Here is a 27,454-nt window from a genome sequence, read left to right as displayed (position 1 = left end):
GAGGTGGAATAATGGGGGTGGGGGGCAGGCCTAGGTTATACAGATTTTTGGGACATTTCATGTTGAGCTGAAAGGGAAAAATAGTTAAATTTATAAAAAACACGAGTATTGGACAACCCCCCCCCCCCCCCTTCCCCCGTTAAATCACTGTCTCTTCCTCTTCTCGCTTCCTTTTGCTGACATGTAAAAGGAACTGAGGGTGAGCAGCGAGCACGAGACCAGCGGGGACAGATACCTACAGAGGACACCAGAGATGGGATATCTGCGGGGAGCCGTAATCTTCTGGCTTTATATGTCAGGTAAGATGACCTCCCACCCCCCTAATTTAGTGCCCCCTCCGACTCATAGCTTGTATTTCTGCCCACCCCACTATCTGTACACACTGTACAAGTTACCCCACATGAGGTCACAGAGCCTGTGTAATACATGGGCGTCCCGGTATAAAGGGATGATATGGGAAGCCTATATATGCAGCACGTTCTCCCTCTCTCCTATCGCCTCCTTTTTACTACATACTGCCGCCATTTTATTACATACTGCCGCCATTTTATAACATACTGCCGCCATTCCACCATCTTGTTCACCAGATCCCCCTCTTAGACTCCAGGTGTACCTCAGAGGAGGAGCCTGTATTGCTGAGCATCATGGGCACCTATGCTTTGTTACTTGTTGGTCACAATGACATCCTTCAGCAATTCTTTGTTAAAGGCGCCTCGTAACTCTCCTGCCATGGATATACTCTGCTTTACTCCATAATACTCTGTATTATTCCATATTACTCCAAACTACTCATTATTACTCCATATTAATCCATAGAAACATATAAACATAGAATTTGACGGCAGATAAGAACCACTTGGCCCATCTAGTCTGCCCCTTTTTTTTTTTTATCCTTTAGGAATAAAAAAAAAAAAAAGGGGCAGACTAGATGGGCCAAGTGGTTCTTATCTGCCATCAAATTCTATGTTTCTGTGGATTAATATGGAGTAATAATGAGTAGTTTGAGTAATATGGAATAATACAGAGTATTATGGAGTAAAACAGAGTATATCCATGGCAGGAGAGTTACGAGGCGCCTTTAACAAAGAATTGCTGAAGGATGTCATTGTGACCAACAAGTAACAAAGCATATTACTCTGTATTACCCCATATTACTCTGTATTACTCCAAACTCCTCATTATTACTCTGTATTACTCTATATTACTCTGTATTACCCCATATTACTCTGTATTACTCCATATTACTCTGTATTACTCCAAACTACTCATTATTACTCCATATTACTCTGTATTACACCATATTACTCTGTATTACCCCATATTACTCTGTATTACCCCATATTACTCTGTATTACTCCATATTACTCTGTATTACTCCAAACTCATCATTATTACTCTGTATTACTCCATATTACTGTGTATTACCCCATATTACTCTGTATTACTCCATATTACTCTGTATTACTCCAAACTACTCATTATTACTCCATGTTATTCCAAATTACTCTGTATTACACCATATTACTCCGTATTACTCTGTATTACCCCATATTACTCTGTATTACTCCATATTGGGGGTAATTCCAAGTTGATCGCAGCAGGAATTTTGTTAGCAGTTGGGCAAAACCATGTGCACTGCAGGGGAGGCAGATATAACATGTGCAGAGAGAGTTAGATTTGGGTGGGTTATTTTATTTCTGTGCAAGGTAAATACTGGCTGCTTTACTTTTACACTGCAAATTAGATTGCAGATTGAACTCACCACACCCAAATCTAACTCTCTCTGCACATGTTACATCTGCCTCCCCTGCAGTGCACATGGTTTTGCCCAACTGCTAACAAAATTCCTGCTGCGATCAACTTGGAATTACCCCCATTATTCTGTATTACTCCAAATTATTCTGTATTACTCCAAATTACTGATTATTACTCCGTATTACTCCGTATTACCCCATATTACTCTGTATTACTCCATATTACTCCAAGTTTCAGGTGTGGTCCTGGAAGATCATTTCTCTATTTATTGGGATGAAATGAATGTTCTTACCTTCCAATCAGATAAGATTGATAAGAGATACAGAGAAAGAAAAATGTTAGTGGGTTCAGCCCGCCTCCATAAACATATCACTTCCAATGGAGTAACCTCACCTGCACACACACTGTCTCTCCTATTCTAGTGTGCCAATCTTCACCTGCCTACTGCTAGTGTGCCGATTCCCGCCTGCGCTCTGCAATGTGCCGATCCCCGCCTGCGCACTGCTAGTGTGCCGATCCCCACCTGCCTACTGCTAGTGTGCCAATCCCCCCCTGCCTACTGCTAGTGTGCCGATTCCCGCCTGCGCTCTGCAATGTGCCGATCCCCGCCTGCGCACTGCTAGTGTGCCGATCCCCACCTGCCTACTGCTAGTGTGCCAATCCTCCCCTGCCTACTGCTAGTGTGCCAATCCCCGCCTGCCTACTGCTAGTGTGCCGATCCCCACCTGCCTACTGCTAGTGTGCCGATCCCCACATGCCTACTGCTAGTGTGCCGATCCCCACCTGCCTACTGCTAGTGTGCCGATCCCCACCTGCCTACTGCTAGTGTGCCGATCCCCCCTGCCTACTGCTAGTGTGCCAATCCCCGCCTGCCTACTGCTAGTGTGCCGATCCCCACCTGCCTACTGCTAGTGTGCCGATCCCCACATGCCTACTGCTAGTGTGCCGATCCCCACCTGCCTACTGCTAGTGTGCCAATCCCCCCCTGCCTACTGTGCCGATCCCCGCCTGCCTACTGCTAGTGTGCCGATCCCCACCTGCCTACTGCTAGTGTGCCGATCCCCACCTGCCTACTGTGCCGATCCCCACCTGCCTACTGCTAGTGTGCCGATCCACACCTGCCTACTGCTAGTGTGCCAATCCCCCCCTGCCTACTGTGCCGATCCCCGCCTGCCTACTGCTAGTGTGCCGATCCCCACCTGCCTACTGCTAGTGTGCCGATCCCCACCTGCCTATTGTGCCGATCCCCATCTGCCTACTGCTAGTGTGCCGATCCCCACCTGCCTACTGCTAGTGTGCTAATCCCCCCCTGCCTACTGCTAGTGTGCCGATCCCCGCCTGCCTACTGCTAGTGTGCCGATCCCCGCCTGCCTACTGCTAGTGTGCTGATTCCCGCCTGCGCTCTGCAATGTGCCGATACCCGCCTGCGCACTGCTAGTGTGCCGATCCCCGCCTGTGCACTGCTAGTGTGCCAATCCCCCCTGCCTACTGCTAGTGTGTCGATCCCCGCCTGCCTACTGCTAGTGTGCCGATCCCTGCCTGCCTACTGCTAGTGTGCCGATCCCCACCTGCCTACTGCTAGTGTGCCAATCCCCCCCTGCCTACTGCTAGTGTGCCGATCCCCCCCCTGCCTACTGCTAGTGTGCCGATCCCCCCCCTGCCTACTGCTAGTGTGCCGATCCCCGCCTGCCTACTGCTAGTATGCTGATTCCCGCCTGCGCTCTGCAATGTGCCGATACCCGCCTGCGCACTGCTAGTGTGCCGATCCCCGCCTGCGCACTGCTAGTGTGCCAATCCCCCCTGCCTACTGCTAGTGTGCCGATCCCCACCTGCCTACTGCTAGTGTGCCAATCCCCGCCTGCCTACTGCTAGTGTGCCAATCCTCGCCTGCCTACTGCTAATGTGCCAATCCCGCCTGCCTACTGCTAATGTGCCAATCCCAGCCTGCCTACTGCTAGTGTTCCGATCCCCACCTGCCTACTGCTAGTGTGCCGATCCCCGCCTGTGCACTGCTAGTGTGCCAATCCCCCCCTGCCTACTGACAGTCTGCCGATCCCTGCCTGCCTACTGCTAGTGTGCCAATCCCCCCTGCCTACTGCTAGTGTGCCGATTCCCGCCTGCGCTCTGCAATGTGCCGATCCCCGCCTGCGCTCTGCAATGTGCCGATCCCCGCCTGCGCACTGCTAGTGTGCCAATCCCCCCTGCCTACTGCTAGTGTGCCGATCCCCGCCTGCGCACTGCTAGTGTACCAATCCCCCCTGCCTACTGCTAGTGTGCCGATCCCCACCTGCCTACTGCTAGTGTGCCAATCCCCACCTGCCTACTGCTAGTGTGCCAATCCCCCCCTGCCTACTGCTAGTGTGCCGATCCCCGCCTGCCTACTGCTAGTGTGCTGATTCCCGCCTGCGCTCTGCAATGTGCCGATACCCGCCTGCGCACTGCTAGTGTGCCGACCCCCTCCTGCGCGCTGCTAGTGTGCCAATCCCCCCTGCCTACTGCTAGTGTGCCGATCCCCGCCTGCGCACTGCTAGTGTGCCAATCCCCCCTGCCTACTGCTAGTGTGCCGATCCCTGCCTGCCTACTGCTAGTGTGCCAATCCCCCCTGCCTACTGCTAGTGTGCCGATCCCCACCTGCCTACTGCTAGTGTTCCGATCCCCACCTGCCTACTGCTAGTGTGCCGATCCCCGCCTGTGCACTGCTAGTGTGCCAATCCCCCCCTGCCTACTGATAGTCTGCCGATCCCTGCCTGCCTACTGCTAGTGTGCCAATCCCCCCTGCCTACTGCTAGTGTGCCGATTCCCGCCTGCGCTCTGCAATGTGCCGATCCCCGCCTGCGCTCTGCAATGTGCCGATCCCCGCCTGCGCACTGCTAGTGTGCCAATCCCCCCTGCCTACTGCTAGTGTGCCGATCCCCGCCTGCGCACTGCTAGTGTGCCGATCCCCACCTGCCTACTGCTACTGTGCCGATACCTGCCTGCCTACTGCTAGTGTGCCAATCCCCACCTGCCTACTGCTAGTGTGCCAATCCCCCCCTGCCTACTGCTAGTGTGCCGATCCCCGCCTGCCTACTGCTAGTGTGCTGATTCCCGCCTGCGCTCTGCAATGTGCCGATACCCGCCTGCGCACTGCTAGTGTGCCGACCCCCTCCTGCGCGCTGCTAGTGTGCCAATCCCCCCTGCCTACTGCTAGTGTGCCGATCCCCGCCTGCGCACTGCTAGTGTGCCAATCCCCCCTGCCTACTGCTAGTGTGCCGATCCCTGCCTGCCTACTGCTAGTGTGCCAATCCCCCCTGCCTACTGCTAGTGTGCCGATCCCCACCTGCCTACTGCTAGTGTGCCAATCCCCCCCTGCCTACTGCTAGTGTGCCGATCCCCGCCTGCCTACTGCTGGTGTGCTGATTCCCGCCTGCGCTCTGCAATGTGCCGATACCCGCCTGCGCACTGCTAGTGTGCCGATCCCCGCCTGCGCACTGCTAGTGTGCCAATCCCCCCTGCCTACTGCTAGTGTGCCGATCCCCGCCTGCCTACTGCTAGTGTGCCGATCCCCACCTGCCTACTGCTAGTGTGCCGATCCCCGCCTACCTACTGCTAGTGTGAAAGAAAGTCCGCACTAGGGACGGGCGCCCAGCATCCACTACGGACTACGAGAAATAGATTTACCGGTGAGTAAAATCTTATTTTCTCTAACGTCCTAGTGGATGCTGGGGACTTTGTAAGGACCATGGGGATTATACCAAAGCTCCCAAACGGGCGGGAGAGTGCGGATGACTCTGCAGCACCGAATGGGCAAACTCAAGGTCCTCCTCAGCCAGGGTATCAAACTTGTAGAATTTTGCAAATGTGTTTGAACCCGACCAAGTAGCAGCTCGGCAAAGCTGTAAAGCCGAGACCCCTCGGGCAGCCGCCCAGGAAGAGCCCACCTTCCTTGTGGAATGGGCTTTCACAGATTTTGGATGCGGCAATCCAGCCGCAGAATGAGCCTGCTGAATCGTGTTACAGATCCAGCGGGCAACGGTTTGCTTTGAAGCAGGAGCACCCAACTTGTTGGGGGCATACAGGATAAACAGCGAGTCAGTTTTCCTGACTCCAGCCGTTCTGGCTACATAAATCTTCAAAGCCCTGACTACATCTAGTAACCTGGAATCCTCCACGTCACGAGTAGCCGCAGGCACTACAATAGGTTGGTTCAAATGAAAAGATGACACCACCTTTGGCAGAAATTGGGGACGAGTCCGCAATTCTGCCCTGTCCATATGAAAAACCAGATAGGGGCTTTTACATGACAAAGCCGCCAATTCTGACACACGCCTAGCTGAAGCTAAAGCCAATAGCATGACCACCTTCCACGTGAGATACTTTAGCTCCACGGTCTTAAGTGGTTCAAACCAGTGGGATTTTAGGAAACCCAACACCACGTTGAGATCCCAAGGTGCCACTGGTGGCACAAAAGGGGGCTGAATATGCAGCACTCCCTTAACAAACGTCTGAACTTCAGGAAGAGACGCCAGTTCCTTTTGAAAGAAAATGGATAGGGCCAAAATCTGGACCTTTATGGATCCCAACTTCAAGCCCATAGTCACTCCAGACTGTAGAAAGTGCAGAAATCTGCCCAGTTGGAATTCCTCTGTAGGGGCCTTCCTGGCCTCACACCAAGCAACATATTTTCGCCATATGCGGTGATAATGCTTTGCTGTCACGTCCTTCCTAGCCTTTATCAGCGTAGGAATAACTTCCTCCGGAATGCCTTTTTCCGCTAGGATCCGGCGTTCAACCGCCATGCCGTCAAACGCAGCCGCGGTAAGTCTTGGAACAGGCAGAGCCCCTGTTGCAACAGGTCCTGTTTGAGAGGCAGAGGTCATGGGTCCTCTGTGAGCATTTCTTGCAGTTCTGGGTACCAAGGCCTTCTTGGCCAATCCGGAACAATGAGTATTGTTCTCACTCCTCTTCTTCTTACGATTCTCAGCACCTTGGGTATGAGAGGAAGAGGAGGAAACACATAGACCGACTGGAACACCCACGGTGTTACCAGGGCGTCCACAGCTATCGCCTGAGGGTCTCTTGACCTGGCGCAATACCGTTGTAGCTTTTTGTTGAGACGGGACGCCATCATGTCTACCTGTGGCAGTTCCCATCGATTTGTAATCTGAATGAAGACTTCGTGATGAAGTCCCCACTCTCCCGGGTGAAGGTCGTGTCTGCTGAGGAAGTCTGCTTCCCAGTTGTCCACCCCCGGAATGAACACTGCTGACAGTGCTTGCACGTGATTCTCCGCCCACCGAAGAATCCTGGTGGCTTTCGCCATCGCGACTCTGCTTCTTGTGCCGCCCTGGCAGTTTACATGAGCCACAGCGGTGATGTTGTCTGACGGAATCAGCACCGGTTGGTTGCGAAGCAGGGGCTCCGCTTGACTCAGGGCGTTGAATATGGCCCTTAGTTCCAGGATATTTATGTGCAGACAAGCCTCCTGACTTGACCACAACCCTTGGAAGTTTCTTCCCTTAGTGACTGCCCCCCACCCTCGGAGGCTCGCATCCGTGGTCACCAGGACCCAGTCCTGTATGCCGAACCTGCGGCCCTCGAGAAGGTGAGCACTCTGTAGCCACCACAAAAGAGACACCCTGGCCCTGGGGGACAGGGTGATCAGCCGATGCATCTGAAGATGCGATCCGGACCATTTGTCCAACAGATCCCATTGAAAGATCCTCGCATGGAACCTGCCGAAGGGAATGGCTTCGTACGATGCCACCATCTTTCCCAGGACTCGCGTGCAGTGATGCACCGACACCTGTTTCGGTTTTAAGAGGTCTCTGACTAGAGTCACAAGCTCTTGAGCCTTCTTCGTCGGGAGAAACACCTTCTTCTGGTCTGTGTCCAGAATCATGCCCAGAAAGGGCAGACGCGTCGTAGGAATCAGCTGCAACTTTGGGATATTCAGAATCCAGCCATGCTGTTGCAACACTTCCTGAGAGTGCGCTACGCTGATCTGCAACTGCTCCCTGGACCTCGCCTTTATGAGGAGATCGTCCAAGTATGGGATAACTGTGACTCCTTGCTTTCTCAGGATCACCATCATTTCTGCCATTACCTTGGTAAATATTCTCAGTGACGTGGAGAGCCCAAACGGCAACGTCTGGAATTGGTAATGACAGTCCTGTACCACAAATCTGAGGTACTCCTGATGAGGCGGATAAATGGGGACATGCAAGTAAGCATCCTTGATGTCCAGAGACACCATAAAATCCCCCTCTTCCAGGCTTGCAATGACCGCTCTGAGCGATTCCATTTTGAACTTGAATCTTTTCAGATAAATGTTCAGTTTCGGTCCTGTTTCGGTACCACAAACATTGTGGAATAGTATCCCACTCCCTGTTGAAGAAGGGGAACCTTTACCACCACCTGCTGGAGAAATAGCTTGTGAATTGCCGCTACCACTACTTCCCTTTCTATGGAGGAAGCTGGCAGGGCCGATTTTAGGTAACGTTGAGGGGGCATCACCTCGAATTCCAGCTTGTATCCCTGAGACACAATCTGTATAGCCCAGGGATCCACCCGTGAGCGAACCCACTGGTGGCTGAAATGTCGGAGACGCACCCCCACCGCTCCTGGCTCCACCCGTGGAGCCCCAGCGTCATGCGGTGGATTTAGTGGAAGCCGGGGAGGACTTCTGTTCCTGGGAACTAGCTGTAAGGTGCAGCTTTTTTCCTCTACCCCTGCCTCTAGCAAGAAAGGAAGCACCTCTGACCTTCTTGCTTCTTTGTGCGCGAAAGGACTGCATTTGGTAATACGGTGCTTTCTTCGGTTGTGAGGGAATATATGGCAAAAAGTTTGACTTCCCAGCAGTAGCTGTGAATACCAGGTCCGAGAGACCGTCCCCAAACAATTCCTCACCCTTGTAAGGTAACACCTCCATGTGTTTTTTGGAGTCGGCATCACCTGTCCACTGCCGAGTCCACAGGACCCTCCTGGCAGAAATTGACATTGCATTAATTCTAGAGCCCAGTAGGCAAATGTCCCTCTGGGCATCCCTCATATATATGACAGTGTCTTTTATATGCCCCAGGGTCAGCATAATGGTATCCCTGTCCAAGGTATCCATTTCCTCAGACAGATTATCTGTCCACGCTGATACAGCACTACACATCCACGCCGACGCAATTGCCGGCCTCAGTAGAGTCCCTGAATGTGTATAAACAGATTTCAGGATACTTTCCTGCTTTCTATCTGCAGGATCCTTTAGGGTGGCCGTATCCTGCGACGGCAGGGCCACCTTCTTAGATAAGCGTGTGAGAGCTTTATCTACCCTAGGGGAGGATTCCCAGCGCACCCTATCCTCTGGCGGGAAAGGGTACGCCATAAGTAACCTTTTGGAAATGAGGACTTTCTTATCTGGGGAATCCCACGCTCTTTCACATAACTCATTTAACTCATGTGAAGGGGGAAAAGTCACCTCTTGCTTTTTCTCCCCATACATATAAACCCTCTTGTCAGGGACTGGGTTTACCTCTGATATGTTTAAAACATCCTTCATCGCTATAATCATGTAACGTATAGCTTTTGTCATTTTCGGTTGCAATTTTGCATCATCGTCGTCGACACTGGAGTCAGAATCCGTGTCGACATCTGTGTCAACCATTTTGGATAGTGGGCGCTTTTGAGACCCTGAGGGCCTCTGCGCTGTAGGATCAGGCATGGGTTGAGACCCTGACTGGCCCGAGGTATCAGCTTTATCCAACCTTTTATGTAAGGAGTTTACATTATCATTTATCACCTTCCACATATCCATCCAATCAGGTGTCGGCACCGTCGGCGGCGACACATCAGTCAACTGCACTTGCTCTGCCTCCACATAGCCCTCTTCGTCAAACATGTCGACACACGCGTACCGACACACCACACACACAGGGGAAGCTCTAAATGAGGACAGGACCCCACAAGGCCTTTTGGAGAGACAGAGAGAGAGTATGCCAGCACACACCCCAGCGCTATATAACCCAGGGATTACACAGTAACTTAGTGTTTACCCAGTAGCTGCTGTATTATGATTAATGCGCCTAAATTTATGTGCCCCCCCTCTCTTTTTTACCCTTCTACCGTGATTCTGCAGGGGAGAGCCTGGGGAGCTTCCTCTCAGCGGAGCTGTGGAAGGAAAAGGGCGCTGGTGAGTGCTGAGGAAGAAGGCCCCGCCCCCTCAGCGGCGGGCTTCTGTCCCGCGTTTTTTTGTAAAATAAATGGCGGGGGCGGCTCATACATATAACAGTGTCCCACTGTCTATATGCAGCTTTCGCCAGGAGGTATCAATTGCTGCCCAGGGCGTCCCCCCCCCTGCGCCCTACAGTGACCGGAGTGTGTGGGTTAGTGTGGGCGCAATGGCGCACAGCTGCAGTGCTGTGCGCTACCTCATGTGAAGACAGGAGTCTTCTGCCGCCGATTTCGATGTCTTCTCCGCTTCTGCCGGCTTCTGTCTTCTGGCTCTGCGAGGGGGACGGCGGCGCGGCTCCGGGAACGGACGACAAGGTCAGGTCCTGTGTTCGATCCCTCTGGAGCTAATGGTGTCCAGTAGCCTAAGAAGCGCAACCTAGCCGCAGTTAGTAGGTTTGCTTCTCTCCCCTCAGTCCCACGTAGTAGAGAGTCTGTTGCCAGCAGAAGCTCTCTGAAAATAAAAAACCTAAACAAAAATACTTTCTTATTAGCAAGCTCAGGAGAGCTCACTAAAAGCACCCAGCTCTGTCCGGGCACAGATTCTAACTGAGGTCTGGAGGAGGGGCATAGAGGGAGGAGCCAGTGCACACCAGATAGTACTAAATTTTTCTTTAGAGTGCCCAGTCTCCTGCGGAGCCCGTCTATTCCCCATGGTCATTACGGAGTCCCCAGCATCCACTAGGACGTTAGAGAAAAGGGGACGCTGTCTGCCGCTATGTGTAACAAGGGCACGCTGTCTGCCGTTATGTGTAAAAAGGGGACGCTGTATGCCGTTATGTGTAAAAAGTGCACGCTGTCTGTCGTAATGTGTAAAAAGGGGGACGCTGTCTGCCGTAATGTGTAAAAAGGGGATGCTGTCTGCCGTAATGTGTAAGAAGAGGAATCTGTCCGCCGTAAGGTGTAAAAGGGTCTCTACCTGGTGTAGTGGTGCTACTGTGCGGCGTAATTTGAATAATGGAGACTACTGTGCACCGTTTTATGAATTGGTATTATTTTGTGGCCACACCCCTTCCCCACGAAGCCACGCCACTATGTATTTTTGCGCGCCCCTGTTTTGCATGCAGGTGTGGGTCCGATGCCGTTTCTTGCACACAGTGCTAAAATGTCTAGTTACGGCACTGTTGCTAGGCATCCATTTCTCTGGCCCTGAGCAGGTCCCCCTCACCAGATCCTCTCCAGGGGTGAGGGGGTGGACTTGGATGGGATGGGGATGGGGATGAAGGGGGGGGGCCGGGCCCAAAGCATTTTGTCGCACCTGGGCCCACCGTTCGCTAGTTCCGCCACTGCTACGGCTAGTGTGCCAATCCTCACCTGCCTACTGCTAGTGTGCCGACCCCCGCCTGCCTACTGCTAGTGTGCCGACCCCGCCTGCCTACTGCTAGTGTGCCGATCCCTGCCTGCCTACTGCTAGTGTGCCGATCCCCGCCTGCCTACTGCTAGTGTGCCGATCCCTGCCTGCCTACTGCTAGTGTGCCAATCCTCGCCTGCCTACTGCTAATGTGCCAGTCTCCACCTGCTGTGAGGATACTGGGTGACCTGGGTATCCTGGGGTTCAGGGATCACACAGTGGAGCAGGTTACAATGAAAACAAGGTGATATTTATTCAGGGAGATCCAGAAATCCAGTGACCAACAAGCAGGATTATACTAATAAAGTCCACTCAGAGTTCAGCAAAGTCCTTACCAGCTGCTCTATATCTCCTCCAGGCCTGGGCAGCAATGACAGCTGTAGCAGGGCACACAGAGTGGCTGGTCACTGATGACACTGAGAGAGGACGACACCCCAACCTCCAGTGAGTCTAGCTGTGTACCCTCCCCACACACACAGTCTCTCTCTCCCCGCAACTTCCTGACTCCCGCAATTCCCCCTTGCTGGCTCTTTCTATCTCCTCCTTTCTGATTGGTGGATAGTGTTGTCAGTCTTTCCAGAGAGGAAGGAACACTCCCTCGCTGTCTGCTTCTGGCAGACTTCCTGTGTGTGACTTCTGCAGACTGAGGGCTTCAATTTAAGAACACAGAACTTGGGCCATAGGGTTAATGCTTTCCTTTTTCACTTGCCTCCTCACATACCTACCCCTACTTAAATCGAGGAGACAGGCACGGTCCCAGTGTCGGAGTCCTGATTGTCGACTCGGACTGAAAGTCTGCGAAGTTTGGCATTTGTTTTCTCACGTCTGGATAACCCATCAGCATTGTGATGGTCTCGTCCCTTTTTGTGAGAAATGGAAAAGTTGAAACATTGTAACGCCAAACTCCACCTCAACAACCTCCCATTTTCCCTAAAGGTTCTATTTAGCCAATTTAACGGGTTATGGTCAGTAACAATAGTGAATTCTTTACCATAAAGATACAGTTGTAGTTGCTTTAAGGCCCAGACTATGGCTAGACACTCCTTCTCGATAGTGGAGTAGGCTATCTCTCGATTAGCTAGCTTACGAGATAGATACACGATTGGGTGTTCCCTACCATCTTCTCCCACCTGGCACAACACTGCTCCAAGTCCACACCCTGAAGCGTCTGTCTGCACAATGATCTTTCCATTGTAGTCAGGGGCAGCCAATACTGAGGCTCGAGTCAGCGTGTCTTTTAAGATGGTGAAGGCTTGCTTATACTCAACGGTCCATTCAATCTTCCGAGCATATCTCGTTTTGGTCAAGTCCGTTAGAGCCTTGGTCACGGTGCTGTAATGTGGCATGAATTTTCTGTAACAGCCAGCAACTCCAAGGAAGACGCTTGCTTCTGGTTGACTGGTCAGGGCCAATTGACAATAGCCTCCACCTTTGGATCAGGTCTAATAGAGCCTCCTCCAACCCGATGTCCTAGGTACTGAACCTCAGCCATCCCCATCTGACATTTATCTGGGCATATGGTGAGCCCGGCCCGTCTGATCCTTTTAAACACTTCTGCCACATGAGTTAACTGGTCCTCCCAGGTATGGCTGAAGATGGCGATATCATCGAGGTAGGCTTGTGCATAGTCTTGACACCTCTCCAGTAGGTCATTCACCATTCGCTGGAATGTGGCAGGGGCGTTCTTCATCCCGTTCTTCATCCCAAAAGGCATGGTAGTACACTCAAAGAGTCCTACGGGCGTGAAGAAGGCAGAATGCTCCTGGGCTTCTTTGGTGAGTGGGATTTGCCAGTAACCCTTGCTTAAGTCCGGCATCGAGACAAACTTGGCCCTCCAATTCGTTCCAGTAGCTCGTCGACACGGGGCATAGGGTAAGCATCAGTTGTGGCTACTTCATTCAATTTGTGATAGTCCACGCAAAACTGTGTAGTCCCATCTTTCTTGGGAACCAACACGATCCCAGCGGCCCATGGGCTTTTAGATAGCACGATGACCCCCAAAGCTAGCATCTCCTTGATCTCAGTCTTTACCTGTCTCATAACATATGTGATCATTCGGCAAGCGACTTGTTGGATGGGCTTACTGCTCCCAGTGTCCACATGGTAAGTGGTCAGGAGAGTTCGACCAAGTTGACAAGAAAACTGGAATTGTTCAGCCTCTAAGATCCTCTGCATCTCTTGCTGCTGGTCTGTATTCAATTGTTGTCCCACCTGGACTGATTCCAATCCTTCATTCTCTTTAGCAGCTCACAAAAGGTCAGGCAAAGGATCAGTTTCCAGTGTCTCCATCGGAGGGCAACATACCATCATGGCAGCTATTTGACAATTTGATAAGCTTTGATTCGATATATATGGAAGGTGCGTAGGCACTTCCCTCCCTTATCCAGGGTGATCACATAATTGACCGGTCCAGTGTGCCTTACCACTGTATATGGTCCATCCCAGGTGGCTAGCAGTCCTCAGTTTACTTAGGGAGGGGTCGGTCCGTTGGGCCTGTCGGAACTCACTCCGGTCCACCTCCCCCAAGTTTACCTCTAAAGTACCGGACAACGGACTGGAGTCACTCGCCATTGTTGTCTGGGTAGGTTGGTTCTGTTCCATATCTGTCGCCTGGGTCATTGCTCGTGTTTGGATTTTGGTCTCCACCTGGATGAAGTGTGTTACCAGTCCTTGTCCCAGATCATTCCCGAGGATTACCTTGGCTGGTAGCCCCTTGAGTACTCCAACCTCCATGATTCGTTGACCAGCTCCCCAGTCCAGATGTATTTTGGCAACGGGGATATTAGCCTATTATCCCCCAGGCGTGGCAATTTGTACATACTGTCCAGGAATCACCTGGGATGTGGGAATCAGGTCTGGCTCAATCAATGTTAGTGAGGACCCAGAATTTCGTAGGCCCTGCACCCGCTGGTTCTGCACCATCACAATCTGTAGGTGCTCTTGCATATTCCAGGGAGTCGCTTTGTCCTCCCCCAGAACCAAGTCCACAATATACACCTCATCCATCATCCCATCCATGGGGGTAATTCTGAGCTGATCGCAGCAGGATTTTTGTTAGCAGTTGGGCAAAGCCATGTGCACTGCAGGGGAGGCAGATATAACATGTGCAGAGAGAGTTAGGTTTGGGTGGGTTATTTTGTTTCTGTGCAGGGTAAATACTGGCTGCTTTATTTTATACTGCAATTTAGATTGCAGATTGAACACACCACACCCAAATCTAACTCTCTCTGCACATGTTATATCTGCCCCCCTGCAGTGCACATGGTTTTGCCCAACTGCTAACAAAAATCCTGCTGCGATCAACTCGAATTACCCCCCATATCAATCTGACTGGACGACTTCCTTACCATAATCCTCTGTGGGGTAACATACCACAGAGACCGGAGCCGTCTAGCCCCAGGGAAAGACCCTCTTGTGCGCGGACTGTCCCTGAGCAAGTGCCTCGGTTGATTGCAGCGGTACCACTTCCAAGGTTCTGGGTTAGCCACTCTGAATCTGGGTGGCTGATAGGTGATGTTTTTGATAGTGCCTCCTTTATTACTATCTTTGACCTGCGGTTCTTTGTCAGAGAGCTTCTCCACTCGTGGTGTTCTTGTACCACCTGCTACACTGAAGACTCGCCATTGGGGACGATTGGCTATATATTCATCAGCCCATTCCGCAGCTTGTTCAGGTGTACTGGGCTTCCTGTCTGCGACCCACTCCCGTTCCTCTGGTGCCATCTTTAGCTGTTCTACTACGATTAGGTGGACGATCTGCTCCACAGTGGAGGCCTATCTTCCTTCAAGCTTGCCGAAGCTGACTTTATTCAGTGTCCTGAATTTGAGACAATAAGAGTCTGCAGTGATCTGGAACTTAGCTAGCAATGCCTTCTTTATACAGGAGTAGACTTCACATTCCTGGGGAGTTAGGGCCCGGTAGACTTCAAAAGCCCTGCCAGTAAGACTTGGCCCCAAGTACTTTGGCCAGTCAGCTGGTTCTATTCCATGCACCCCCCATGAGATTTTCAAAGATCTGGAGGTGAGTGTCGATGTCTGTTTCACTCTCCCGAAATGTGGGAACATCCTTAAATCCCAAGCGTCGCTTCTCTTTTTCAAAACTTCGGAGTGACTCCGGAATTCGACTGCTAGCAGGAATTTGTACTCCTAGTATAGCTTGGATCACTCCAGCTCTCTCCTGTGGGGTCGCACCTTCGCCTAGCACCCCCAGCAAGCTCTGCAGTATGGCAGGAGTGGCAGTGGTCGACTCTGGTAACTTACTGGATGAAGTGCTACCACTGCCTGTTGGTCCCTCATCATCATCACTCAGGCGGTCGGGATCCTCTGGGTGCCCCCGATCCCACTCCAACAACCGAAGTACCAGAGTTTCCAGGGTCTCAGTCCCATCATAAGCAATTCCCTTCATCCTGCAAAATCCTTGTAGGTGAGGTTTCCGAGCTGTACGGTAAAACTTCTCCTGCTCTCTCATTGCATTCTCCCCTTGACTGCTGGCCACAACTGCTGGCTGACTCTCCATGCTGATACTTTGTGTATTAGCTCCCTGGATACTCTCTCCCTGGAAACACTACAGGAACTGTGTGATATGCCACGCTGCCACCAAATGTGAGGATACCGGGTGACCTGGGTATCCTGGGTATCCTGGGGTTCAGGGATCACACAGTGGAGCGGGTTACAATGAAAACAAGGTGATCTTTATTCAGGGAGACCCAGAAATCCAGTGACCAACAAGCAGGATTATACTACTAAAGTCCACTCAGTTTTCAGCAAAGTCCTTACCAGCTGCTCTATATCTCCTCCAGTCCTGGGCAGCAATGACAGCTGTAGCAGGGCACACAGAGTGGCTGGTCACTGATGACACTGAGAGAGGACGACACCCCAACCTCCAGTGAGTCTAGCTGTGTACCCACCCCACACACACAGTCTCTCTCTCCCCGCAACTTCCTGACTCCCGCAATTCCCCCTTGCTGGCTCTTTCTATCTCCTCCTTTCTGATTGGTGGATCGTGTTGTCAGTCTTTCCAGAGAGGAAGGAACACTCCCTCGCTGTCTGCTTCTGGCAGACTTCCTGTGTGTGACTTCTGCAGACTGAGGGCTTCAATTTAAGAACTCAGAACTTGGGCCATAGGGTTAACTTTACCCTTGCCTCCTCACACCTGCCTACTGCTAGTGTGCCAATCCCTGCCTGCCTACTGCTAGTGTGCCGATCCCCGCCTGCCTACTGCTAGTGTGCCGATCCCCGCCTGCCTACTGCTAGTGTGCCGATCCCCACCTGCCTACTGCTAGTGTGCCAATCCCCGTCTGCCTACTGCTAGTGTGCCAATCCCCGCCTGCCTACTGCAAGTGTGCCAATCCCCGTCTGCCTACTGCTAGTGTGCCAATCCCCGCCTGCCTACTGCTAGTGTGCCGATCCCCGCCTGCCTACTGCTAGTGTGCCGATCCCCGCCTGCCTACTGCTAGTGTGCCAATCCCGCTTGCCTACTGCTAGTGTGCCGATCCCCACATGCCTACTGCTAGTGTGCCGATCCCCGCCTGCCTGCTGCTAGTGTGCCGATCCCCGCCTGCCTACTGCTAGTGTGCCGATCCCCGCCTGCCTACTGCTAGTGTGCCAATCCCAGTCTGCCTACTGCTAGTGTGCCGATCCCCGCCTGCCTACTGCTAGTGTGCCGATCCCCACCTGCTTACTGCTAGTGTGCCGATCCCCGCCTGCTTACTGCTAGTGTGCCGATCCCCGCCTGCTTACTGCTAGTGTGCCGATCCCAGTCTGCCTACTGCTAGTGTGCCGATCCCCGCCTGCTTACTGCTAGTGTGCCGATCCCCGCCTGCTTACTGCTAGTGTGCCGATCCCAGTCTGCCTACTGCTAGTGTGCCGATCCCCGCCTGCCTACTGCTACTGTGCCAATCCCCGCCTGCCTGCTGCTAGTGTGCCAATCCCTGCCTGCCTACTGCTAGTGTGCCGATCCCCGCCTGCCCACTGCTAGTGTGCCGATCCCCGCCTGCCTGCTGCTAGTGTGCCGATCCCCGCCTGCCTACTGCTAGTGTGCCGATCCCCGCCTGCCTACTGCTAGTGTGCCAATCCCAGTCTGCCTACTGCTAGTGTGCCGATCCCCGCCTGCCTACTGCTAGTGTGCCGATCCCCACCTGCTTACTGCTAGTGTGCCGATCCCCGCCTGCTTACTGCTAGTGTGCCGATCCCCGCCTGCTTACTGCTAGTGTGCCGATCCCCGCCTGCCTACTGCTAGTGTGCCGATCCCCACCTGCTTACTGCTAGTGTGCCGATCCCCGCCTGCTTACTGCTAGTGTGCCGATCCCCGCCTGCCTACTGCTAGTGTGCCGATCCCCACCTGCTTACTGCTAGTGTGCCGATCCCCGCCTGCTTACTGCTAGTGTGCCGATCCCCACCTGCTTACTGCTAGTGTGCCGATCCCCGCCTGCTTACTGCTAGTGTGCCGATCCCCACCTGCTTACTGCTAGTGTGCCGATCCCCGCCTGCTTACTGCTAGTGTGCCGATCCCAGTCTGCCTACTGCTAGTGTGCCGATCCCCGCCTGCCCACTGCTAGTGTGCCAAACCACTGCTTACTATGCCCTTTGTTGGGGCTTTGGCGCTGCTTGTGGTTGGTTTATAGGCGGTGGTCTGATCCTAGAGTACAGAGATGAGCCCAGATTCTGTTCCTTTCATATCCGTCATATAACCGTTCTCTTCTTATGTTTGTATTACAGCGTGCACTGGTGAATATGTGACCCCAGGCCCCGCGTCTACACAAAGCACCACAACTCCACAATGCATTGAATGTCCTAAAAAGACTACGACACACAGCACAACTCAACATACTACCCATACAACCACACCGCACACAACCCAACATACTAACCACACAACCACACCGCACACAACCCAACATACTAACCACACAACCACACCGCACACAACTCAACATACTAACCACACAACCACACCGCACACAACTCAACATACTAACCACACAACCGCACCACACACAACCCAACATACTAACCACACAACCACACTGCACACAACCCAACATACTAACCACACAACCACACCGCACACAACCCAACATACTAACCACACAACCACACCACACACAACCCAACATACTAACCACACAACCACACCGCACACAACCCAACATACTAACCACACAACCGCACCACACACAACCCATCATACTAACCACACGACTACACCACACACAACTCAACATACTAACCACACGACTCAGCACCATACCACAAATCCTCACACAACACAACACCCCACCCCGGCACCCTCATCCAGTGAGTACGTTGTTAATGGCACATCAGGTGTCTGCCTGAGGATGAGGGCGGCCTTTAAAATAAAGATCAATGGGACGAAGAAGATGGACGAGGTGAGTTATCCTCCGAGGTGTCCCCAACCAGTCCCATTACAGGAGCAGTCAGGGGTACAGGAATATGAGATAAGGCAGCCGGGGCGTGTAATCTACCCAGAGAGCCTCCACTTACCTCACACTGTTGCTCTACCCAGAGAGCGCCCCGGTACCTCACCTATATGTCAGTTCTACTCATGTAAATAGACGTGTAATATCTATGGGCGCTCCACGGGAAACATGGAACGCGCTGTTCCCAACCCATGTATACACTATTACTGATACTATTAATGTTAATATTTGCCTTATTTATATGGCGCAACCACATTACAAACATACGCACTCTGCGCACACATAGCCCAGGTCAGAGTCAAACCCATGACCCCACTTACCACTGTGCAACACTGCCCACTGATGCTTTGCAGTTACACTCTGCCATATTGCACCAACTGCTCTCGTTTTGTTCATTCTGTGCCGCAGATTGTGATCCCGGCACCACCCAGCACACAGGCCTCTGGGAACTGCTCCGGGCAGCAAGCGCAGCTGACGCTCACCTATCCGAGAGGACAACTCATCCTCACCTTCAGACAGGTACTGATGCCAGGCGTTAGGGCAGTGTTTCCCAACCTCGGCCCTCAAGGCATGCTTATTCCCCCCCTTCTACCGCTTTCCCGGGTCCAGTCTTGGTCACTGAACGCGGGCCTCAACCTGTTCACACTGCAGGCTGGACCTGGGAAATTGGCAGGGCTTCTTCTGAGCTAGCGCTTGGCGAAGACATCTTCAACCGTCGGTGAGTCAGCCCTCCATAAGGCGTGAACGGGACCCAGGTTTTCTATTCCACTTGCCTTGTTACCAGGGTAGATTCCGTGGTAAAACTTGCAAACTACCCTGATTGAAATGGTGGGGCACGTGACCCTGGTTATTTTACAAGAGCCTATGTACACCAAAACCAGATAAGGGTCAACTCGGCAATAACCAACCCAGGTCTCAAGGGTGGTATAAAAGGGGTATAACTGTCCAGGCTTTAGTGATATCCATGCTTGAGCACATATAGATAAATCAAAATAACTGAGGTAGCAATTATGTCACCTGTGCTTAATAATGTCTATCCTTAAAACCTGGTCTGTGGTTGGTAACCCCGTAGTCAGGGGGTTGGATTCTCAGTCATTGGAGGGGGTGATATACAGGTGGTGAAGAAGCTACCATGGGTGGACATGACAAATTAGGGACGGAAGACGGTCCAACCATCAGACCGCATGGGTTATTGCTTGTAGGAAGGAAACGTACGTTTTCTGGAATACTTTACACTTTTCCTCAATTTGCAGAATGAGACGGACAAGAACTTCTACCTGGGAGCAGTGAATATAACAGTGGACATAGGTAATACACCAGATGTACTAACCCTCTCTAATCCAATGACAGCAGCTTCTGTCAGTCTGCTTTACTTCAGCTCCCACTCTGTCAGCTCCTCCGCCGGCTCTGTATCCCCCACCGAGTACAACTCATTCCTCACCTTCCCCTACCTACCTCTCCAACATCATCTCCCTCCATACCCCCCCCCCCCCCCCCTGCTCCCTACAATCAGCCCCCCTACTGCCCTCTGATCACTCCCAGATCCTAGACTTCTGCAGTGCTGGCTATCCTATGGAACACTCTCCCTCATTCCCCCAGACAACTTCACATGACACCCTCATTTACTTCTCATAACCATGCTGAGTATTGTTACTGAGTACTACTTATATCAGTGCTCAGTATTGTTACTCTGTGTACTACCCCTATATGTGCTCAGTATTGTTACTGTGTACTACTCCTATCTGTGCTGAGTATTGTTACTCTTGTACTACTCCTATCTATGCTCAGTATTGTTACTCTGCGTACTACTACTATCTATGCTCAGTATTGTTACTCTGCGTACTACTACTATCTATGCTCAGTATTGTTACTCTGCGTACTACTACTATCTATGCTCAGTATTGTTACTGTGTACTACTCCTGTCTGTGCTCAGTATTGTTACTCTGTGTACTACCCCTATCTGTGCTCAGTATTGTTACTCTGTGTACTACCCCTACCTGTGCTCGGTATTGTTACTCTGTACTACACCTGTCTGTACTCAGTATTGTTACTGTGTACCACTCCTATGTGTGCTCAGTATTGTTATTCTGTACTACTCCTATCTGTGCGCAGTATTATTACTCTGTGTACTACCCCTATCTGTGCTCAGTATTGTTACTATGTGTACTACTCCTATCTATTCTCAGTATTGTTACTCTGTATACTACCCTTATCTGTACTCAGTATTGTTACTGTGTACTACCCCTATCTATGCTCGAGTATTGTTATTCTGTACTACTCCTGTCTGTGCTCAGTATTATTACTCTGGGTACTACTCCTATCTGTGCTCAGTATTGTTACTCTGTGTACTACTCCTATCTGTGCTCAGTATTGTTACTCTGTGTACTACCCTATCTGTGTTCAGAATTGTTACTCTGTGTACTACTCCTATCTATGCTAAGTATTGTTACTCTGTGTAGTAACCATATCCGTGCTCAGTATTGTTACTGTGTACTACTCCTATCTGTTCTCAGTATTGTTACTGTGTACTACTCTTATGTGTGTTCAGTATTGTTATTCTGTACTACTCCTGTCTGTGCTCAGTATTGTTACTGTGTACTACTCTTAACCACGCTGAGTATTGTTACTCTGTGTACTACTCCTATCTGTGCTCAGTATTGTTACTGTGTACTACCCCTGTCTGTGCTCAGTATTGTTACTGTGTACTACTCCTGTCTGTGCTCAGTATTGTTACTGTGTACTACCCCTATCTGTGCTCAGTATTGTTACTGTGTACTACTCCTGTCTGTGATCAGTATTGTGTTACTCTGTGTACTACTCCTGTCTGTGCTCAGTATTGTTACTGCGTACTACCTCTATCTGTGCTCAGTATTGTTACTGTGTACTACTCCTGTCTGTGCTCAGTATTGTTACTCTGTGTACTACTCCTGTCTGTGCTCAGTATTGTTACTCTGTGTACTACTCCTATCTGTGCTCAGTATTGTTACTCTGTGAACAACCCCTTCTATGCTCAGTATTGTTACTCTGTGTAATACCCCTATCTGTGCTCAGTATTGTTACTGTGTACTACTCCTACCTGTGCTCAGTATTGTTACTGTGTACTACTCCTATCTGTGCTCAGTATTGTTACTGTGTACTACTCCTATCTGTGCTCAGTATTGTTACTGTGTACTACTCCTGTCTGTGCTCAGTATTGTTACTGTGTACTACCCCTGTCTGTGCTCAAAATTGTTACTGGGTACTACTCCTGTCTGTGCTCAGTATTGTTTCTGTGTACTACCCCTGTCTGTGCTCAGTATTGTTACTGTGTACTACTCCTAATCACGCTGAGTATTGTTACTCTGTGTACTACTCCTATCTGTGCTCAGTATTGTTACTCTGTGTACAACCCCTATCTATGCTCAGTATTGTTACTCTGTGTACTACTCCTATATATGCTCAGTATTGTTACTCTGTGTAATACCCCTATCTGTACTAAGTATTGTTACTGTGTACTACTCCTATCTGTGCTCAGTATTGTTACTGTGTACTACCCCTATGTGTGCTCAGTATTGTTACTGTGTACTACCCCTATCTCTGCTCAGTATTGTTACTGTGTACTACTCCTATGTGTGCTCAGTATTGTTACTGTGTACTACTCCCATCTGTGCTCAGTATTGTTACTGTTTACTACTCCTATCTGTGCTCAGTATTGTTACTGTGTACTACTCCTCTCAGTGCTGAGTATTGTTACTTTGTACTACTCCTGTCTGTGCTCAGTATTGTTACTCTCTGTACTACCCCTATCTGTGCTCAGTATTGCTACTGTGTACTACTCCTGTCTGTGCTCAGTACTGTGTACTACTCCTAACCACCCTGAATATTGTTACTCTGTGTACTACTCCTATCTATGGGGGTAATTTCGAGTTTTTCGCTCGCTAGCTGTTTTTAGCAGGGAGTGTATTTTAGCTTAGCAGAAGTGCGAACGAAAGGATCGCACAGCGGCTACAAAATAATTTTGTGCAGTTTCAGAGTAGCTTCAGACCTACTCAGCGCTTGTGATTACTTCAGACTGTTCAGTTCCTGTTTTTACGTCACAAACCCACCCAGCGTTCGCCCAGCCATACCTGTGTTTTTCCTGGCACGCCTGCGCTTTTTCGAACACTCCCTGAAAACGGTCAGTTGACACCCAGATACGCCCTCTTCCTGTCAATCACTCTGCGGCCAGCAGTGCGACTGAAAAGCTTTGCTAGATCTTGTGTGAAACTACATCACCGTTGTGAAAGTATGTCGCGCGTGCGCATTGCGCCGCATGCGCAGAAGCGCCTTTTTTTGGCGTCATCGCTGCGCAGCGAACATTTTCATCTAGCGATCAACTCGGAATGACCCCCTATGCTCAGTATTGTTACTGTGTACTACTCCTTAGTATTGATACTGTGTACTACTCCTGTCTGTGCTCAGTATTGTTACTGTGAGTACTACCCCTATCTGTGCCCAGTATTGTTACTGTGTACTACCCCTATCTGTGCTCAGTATTGTTACTGTGTACTACACCTATGTGTGCTCAGTATTGTTATTCTGTACTACTCCTGTCTGTGGTCAGTATTGTTACTCTGTGTACTACCCCTATCTGTTCTCAGTATTGTTACTGTGTACTACTCCTATCTGTGCTCAGTATTGTTACTGTGTATTACTCCTATGTGTGCTCAGTATTGTTATTCTGTACTACTCCTGTCTGTGGTCAGTATTGTTATTCTGTGTACTATCCCTATCTGTGCTCAGTATTGTTACTCTGTGCAGCATTGTTACTCTGTGTACTGCCCCTACCTGTTCTCAGTATTGTTACTGTGTACTACTCCTATCTGTGCTCAGTATTGTTACTGTGTATTACTCCTATGTGTGCTCAGTATTGTTATTTTGTACTACTCCTATCTGTGCTCAGTATTGTTATTTTGTACTACTCCTATCTGTGCTCAGTATTGTTACTCTGTGTACTACTCCTATATGTGCTCAGTATTGTTACTCTGTGTACTACTCCTATCTGTGCTCAGTATTATTACTGTGTACTACCCCTATCTGTGCTCAGTATTGTTACTCTGTGTACTACCCCTATCTGTGCTCAGTATTGTTACTCTGTGCAGCATTGTTACTCTGTGTACTGCCCCTACCTGTTCTCAGTATTGTTACTGTGTACTACTCCTATCTGTGCTCAGTATTGTTACTGTGTATTACTCCTATGTGTGCTCAGTATTGTTATTCTGTACTACTCCTATCTGTGCTCAGTATTGTTACTCTGTGTACTACTCCTATATGTGCTCAGTATTGTTACTCTGTGTACTACTATCTGTGCTCAGTATTATTACTGTGTACTACCCCTATCTGTGCTCAGTATTGTTACTGTGTACTACTCCTATCTGTGCTCAGTATTGTTACTGTTTACTACTCCTGTCTGTGCTCAATATAGTTACTGTGTACTACTCCTGTCTGTGCTCAGTATTGTTACTGTGTACTACCCCTACCTGTGCGCAGTATTGTTACTGTGTACTACCCCTACCTGTGCTGAGTATTGTTACTGTGTACTACCCTTACCTGTGCTGAGTATTGTTACTCTGTGTACTACTCCTATCTGTGCTCAGTATTGTTACTGTGTGCTACTCCTGTCTGTGCTCAGTATTGTTACTCTGTGTACTACCCCTACCTGTGCTCAGTATTGTTACTGTGTACTACCCCTACCTGTGCTCAGTATTGTTACTGTGTACTACCCCTACCTGTGCTGAGTATTGTTACTCTGTGTACTACTCCTATCTGTGCTCAGTATTGTTACTGTGTGCTACTCCTGTCTGTGCTCAGTATTGTTACTGTGTACTACTCCTGTCTGTGCTCAGTATTGTTACTCTGTGTACTACCTCTATGTCTGTTTTTACCCAGTTTTGTTCTATTACTGTTGTTCCAATTGTAAAGCGCAACGGAATATGCTGCGCTATATAAGAAACTGTTAATAAATAAATAAATAAATACTACCCCTATCTGTGCTCAGTATTCTTATTCTGTGTACTACCACTCTCTGTGCTGAGTATTGTTACTGTTTGTAATACCCCTATCTGTGCTGAGTATTGTTACTCTATGTAATACCCCTATCTGTGCTGAGTATTGTTACTCTGTGTAATACCACTAGCTGTGCTGAGTATTGTTACTCTGTGTACTACTCCTATCTGTGCTCACTATTGTTACTCTGTGTACTACCCCTATCTGTGCTGAGTATTGTTACTCTGTGTACTACCCCTATCTGTGCTCAGTATTCTTACTCTGTGTACTACCCCTCTCTGTGCTGAGTATTGTTACTATTTGTAATACCCCTATCTGTGCTGAGTATTGTTACTCTGTGTAATACCACTTTCTGTGCTGAGTATTGCTACTCTGTGTACTAGTACTATCTGTGCTGAGTATTGTTACTCTGTGTACTACCCCTATCTGTGCTTGGCTTTCCATCCGCAGTGACTTTGTTGAGCGCTCTTCCTATATGTTCTGTTTAGCAGGTTCTGAACAATTTAGCAATACACATCTAAGATATATGGTCACCCCCCTGGGACGCTCTTTCTCCTGTGAAGAAGTGGACTTGGAGGTGACCCCTAAAGTGCAGTTTGTGGCTATGGATGTCAGGGCTCAGGCCTTCAAACTGCAAGGAGGAAACTATGGTAAAGGTGAGATATCTGGTTATACCCACACTCTGTACACAGTGCCAATATATTTATCACATACACTGCCAGGGTGCCGGGCCCCGACTGGCTACCCGAACACCCTAGTGGCAAATGACAGATAGATCAGTCATAATGAAGATTAATCTTATACACTTATGTAAAAATAAACACACAACAGACGTGGCATATAAAATTGGTTGGCTAAACCATATATGATAGCGCCAAAATGATACGGGCAGCTACGATGACAACAAATGTACGCAGGGCCAATTCCCATAGGCAAGTATAAAGGTCTCCAACTCTCCACGCCAATACACTAAAGGCATGATTAGATAACCGAGGCTGTGGACCCCTGTAGGGAAATCAGCCTAAGGGTCCTGTTTCTCATTGTATTTTTGCAGCTTAATCCCCGAAAACACCTGTACTTGTGGGGTAACCGTGAATATTACGTAACACCTGATATCTCCAATACCAGCTGCCATCCCTCCATTCCCGCCGGCAGCTGCATCCCCCGTAGGTTTCTATGGGGGGAGGCGGGGGGGGGGGGGAGTGATGCAGAGCTTCCCCGATATTGGTCCCCGCAGCTATTGTCCTCTTCAGATAGTGGTAGCCCATTGTAGCCTATGGGCTACAGATCGCGGATGTAGTTCCGGCAGGGTTCCCCAGGAAGCCTCCGCCAGAAATGGTAGCTGTGCACGTGTGGTCAGCGGGACCGTGCATGCTTTAGAAGCCCTGGCAGCCCTTGTCCCTGCGGGTGCTGGATCATACATTCAGCTGACACGATGGCATATTGCAGTGCGATCCTGGGGGCTAATACCGCGCCCACATTGCATTGCAAGCGCGATCTATGATAAATGGGCTCTAAATGGAGCACTGAAGGGGAGCGCACCTAATAACAATGGCCCTGGCTCCTAGATTTCTTCTCCACACCAAAGAAAAAATTATAACACACGCGAGAAGAGGAACTCGATGACAAGTGGTACATCCTGCCTGGAGACAATATAAGCATATAAACCCCGCCCCTGAACCCGCCTATACTCAATACCCATTGGCTAATAAACTAAAACCAAATGAGCTCCTAATAGCTCTGCATTAAAATGTAATCCTGTCCCCAGCCTCGGAGGTTAAGGCCCGTGGTCACACAAAGAAGCCTCCATTGTCCCAGTACACCATAGCGCTATCCGATAAAGGGTGCAATAACACACAGGGGAACAAGGTAATACCACTCTCTGGGGTAACAATACCTGCCAGAGTCTGGCTCCGAGGCAACTCTCCCTCTTCTGCCAACAATGCAGTGGCCCTGGGTAACTGTCACCCTGATTTTGGTGAGTCCACGCTTCCACGGGACCATCTGGGTAAACGGGTGAGGATAGAAGATCTCGGCCCTCTCAGCAGGCACTGCAACCCTTAGCCAGCCCTGGTCATCTCTCGGTACTGAGGGGGGATCTGACTCCCCAATTGGTTGCCCTTATATCCCAGAGGCAGCACCCAGATGCCACCATCACACTCTGAGATCCACTGTGGGACTGGTCTCTCCAGGGTGCTGGGACTCTTTCGGATAATCCCCATACACAGGCCGCTGCATATACATACGAAGGGGGTAATATGCGCAGCTGGACATCGTGGCGGCACATTACGGAGATTCGTCTTGTGACAGAATTTTAGTGGCCACGGAACATTGTCCCATCTGCCTAGCTCATCCAGATATGGAGGCTCTGGTTCTGGAAGTAGGTTCCATATGGGGTAGATTTGGGCGTGTGGCACATCATGGGTTCTCTGTATTATCAGTCTGTAACGATAGCCAGGCCTTTACAGAATGTCGTTATCCTTCCCCTCTCTTCACAGAGCTGAAGTGCAGCGATGGCCCGCCTAATATGACGGTGCCAATCGTCATCGGGGTCATCCTTCTGGTGCTGGTCTTGGTAGTGGTTCTCGCTTACGTTATTGCCCGTCAGCGGAGTCATGGAGGCTACCAAACGCTATGAAAATGACATAAACCTGCTGCAAAAACTGAATAAAACGCACGTTCCTCCCCA

General features: G+C 50.3%; 1 protein-coding gene across 4 annotated transcripts; it reads left to right on the top strand.

Moving 5' to 3' along the window:
• The first annotated feature begins 183 nt into the window (after nucleotides 1–183).
• On the top strand, nucleotides 184–27,454 carry CD68 (CD68 molecule). 4 transcript variants are annotated; one of them, XM_063930671.1, is made up of 7 exons: nucleotides 184–299; nucleotides 9,860–9,913; nucleotides 18,019–18,689; nucleotides 19,149–19,259; nucleotides 19,994–20,048; nucleotides 25,257–25,421; nucleotides 27,264–27,454. In XM_063930671.1, the coding sequence occupies exons 1-7, from the start codon at nucleotides 254–256 to the stop codon at nucleotides 27,401–27,403; spliced, it is 1,242 nt and encodes a 413-aa protein (XP_063786741.1). In that variant the 5' UTR covers nucleotides 184–253; the 3' UTR covers nucleotides 27,404–27,454. The 4 variants fall into 4 exon arrangements, with proteins under 4 accessions (XP_063786741.1, XP_063786740.1, XP_063786742.1 ...); XM_063930670.1 differs by having other exon boundaries at nucleotides 25,254–25,421; XM_063930672.1 differs by lacking the exon at nucleotides 9,860–9,913 and having other exon boundaries at nucleotides 25,254–25,421.

The sequence above is a fragment of the Pseudophryne corroboree genome, chromosome 6, assembly GCF_028390025.1.
Source record: "Pseudophryne corroboree isolate aPseCor3 chromosome 6, aPseCor3.hap2, whole genome shotgun sequence".
Taxonomy (NCBI): Eukaryota; Metazoa; Chordata; class Amphibia; order Anura; family Myobatrachidae; genus Pseudophryne; species Pseudophryne corroboree.
Note: the sequence above shows the minus strand (reverse complement) of the source record. Positions and strands in the feature narration are given on the sequence as shown.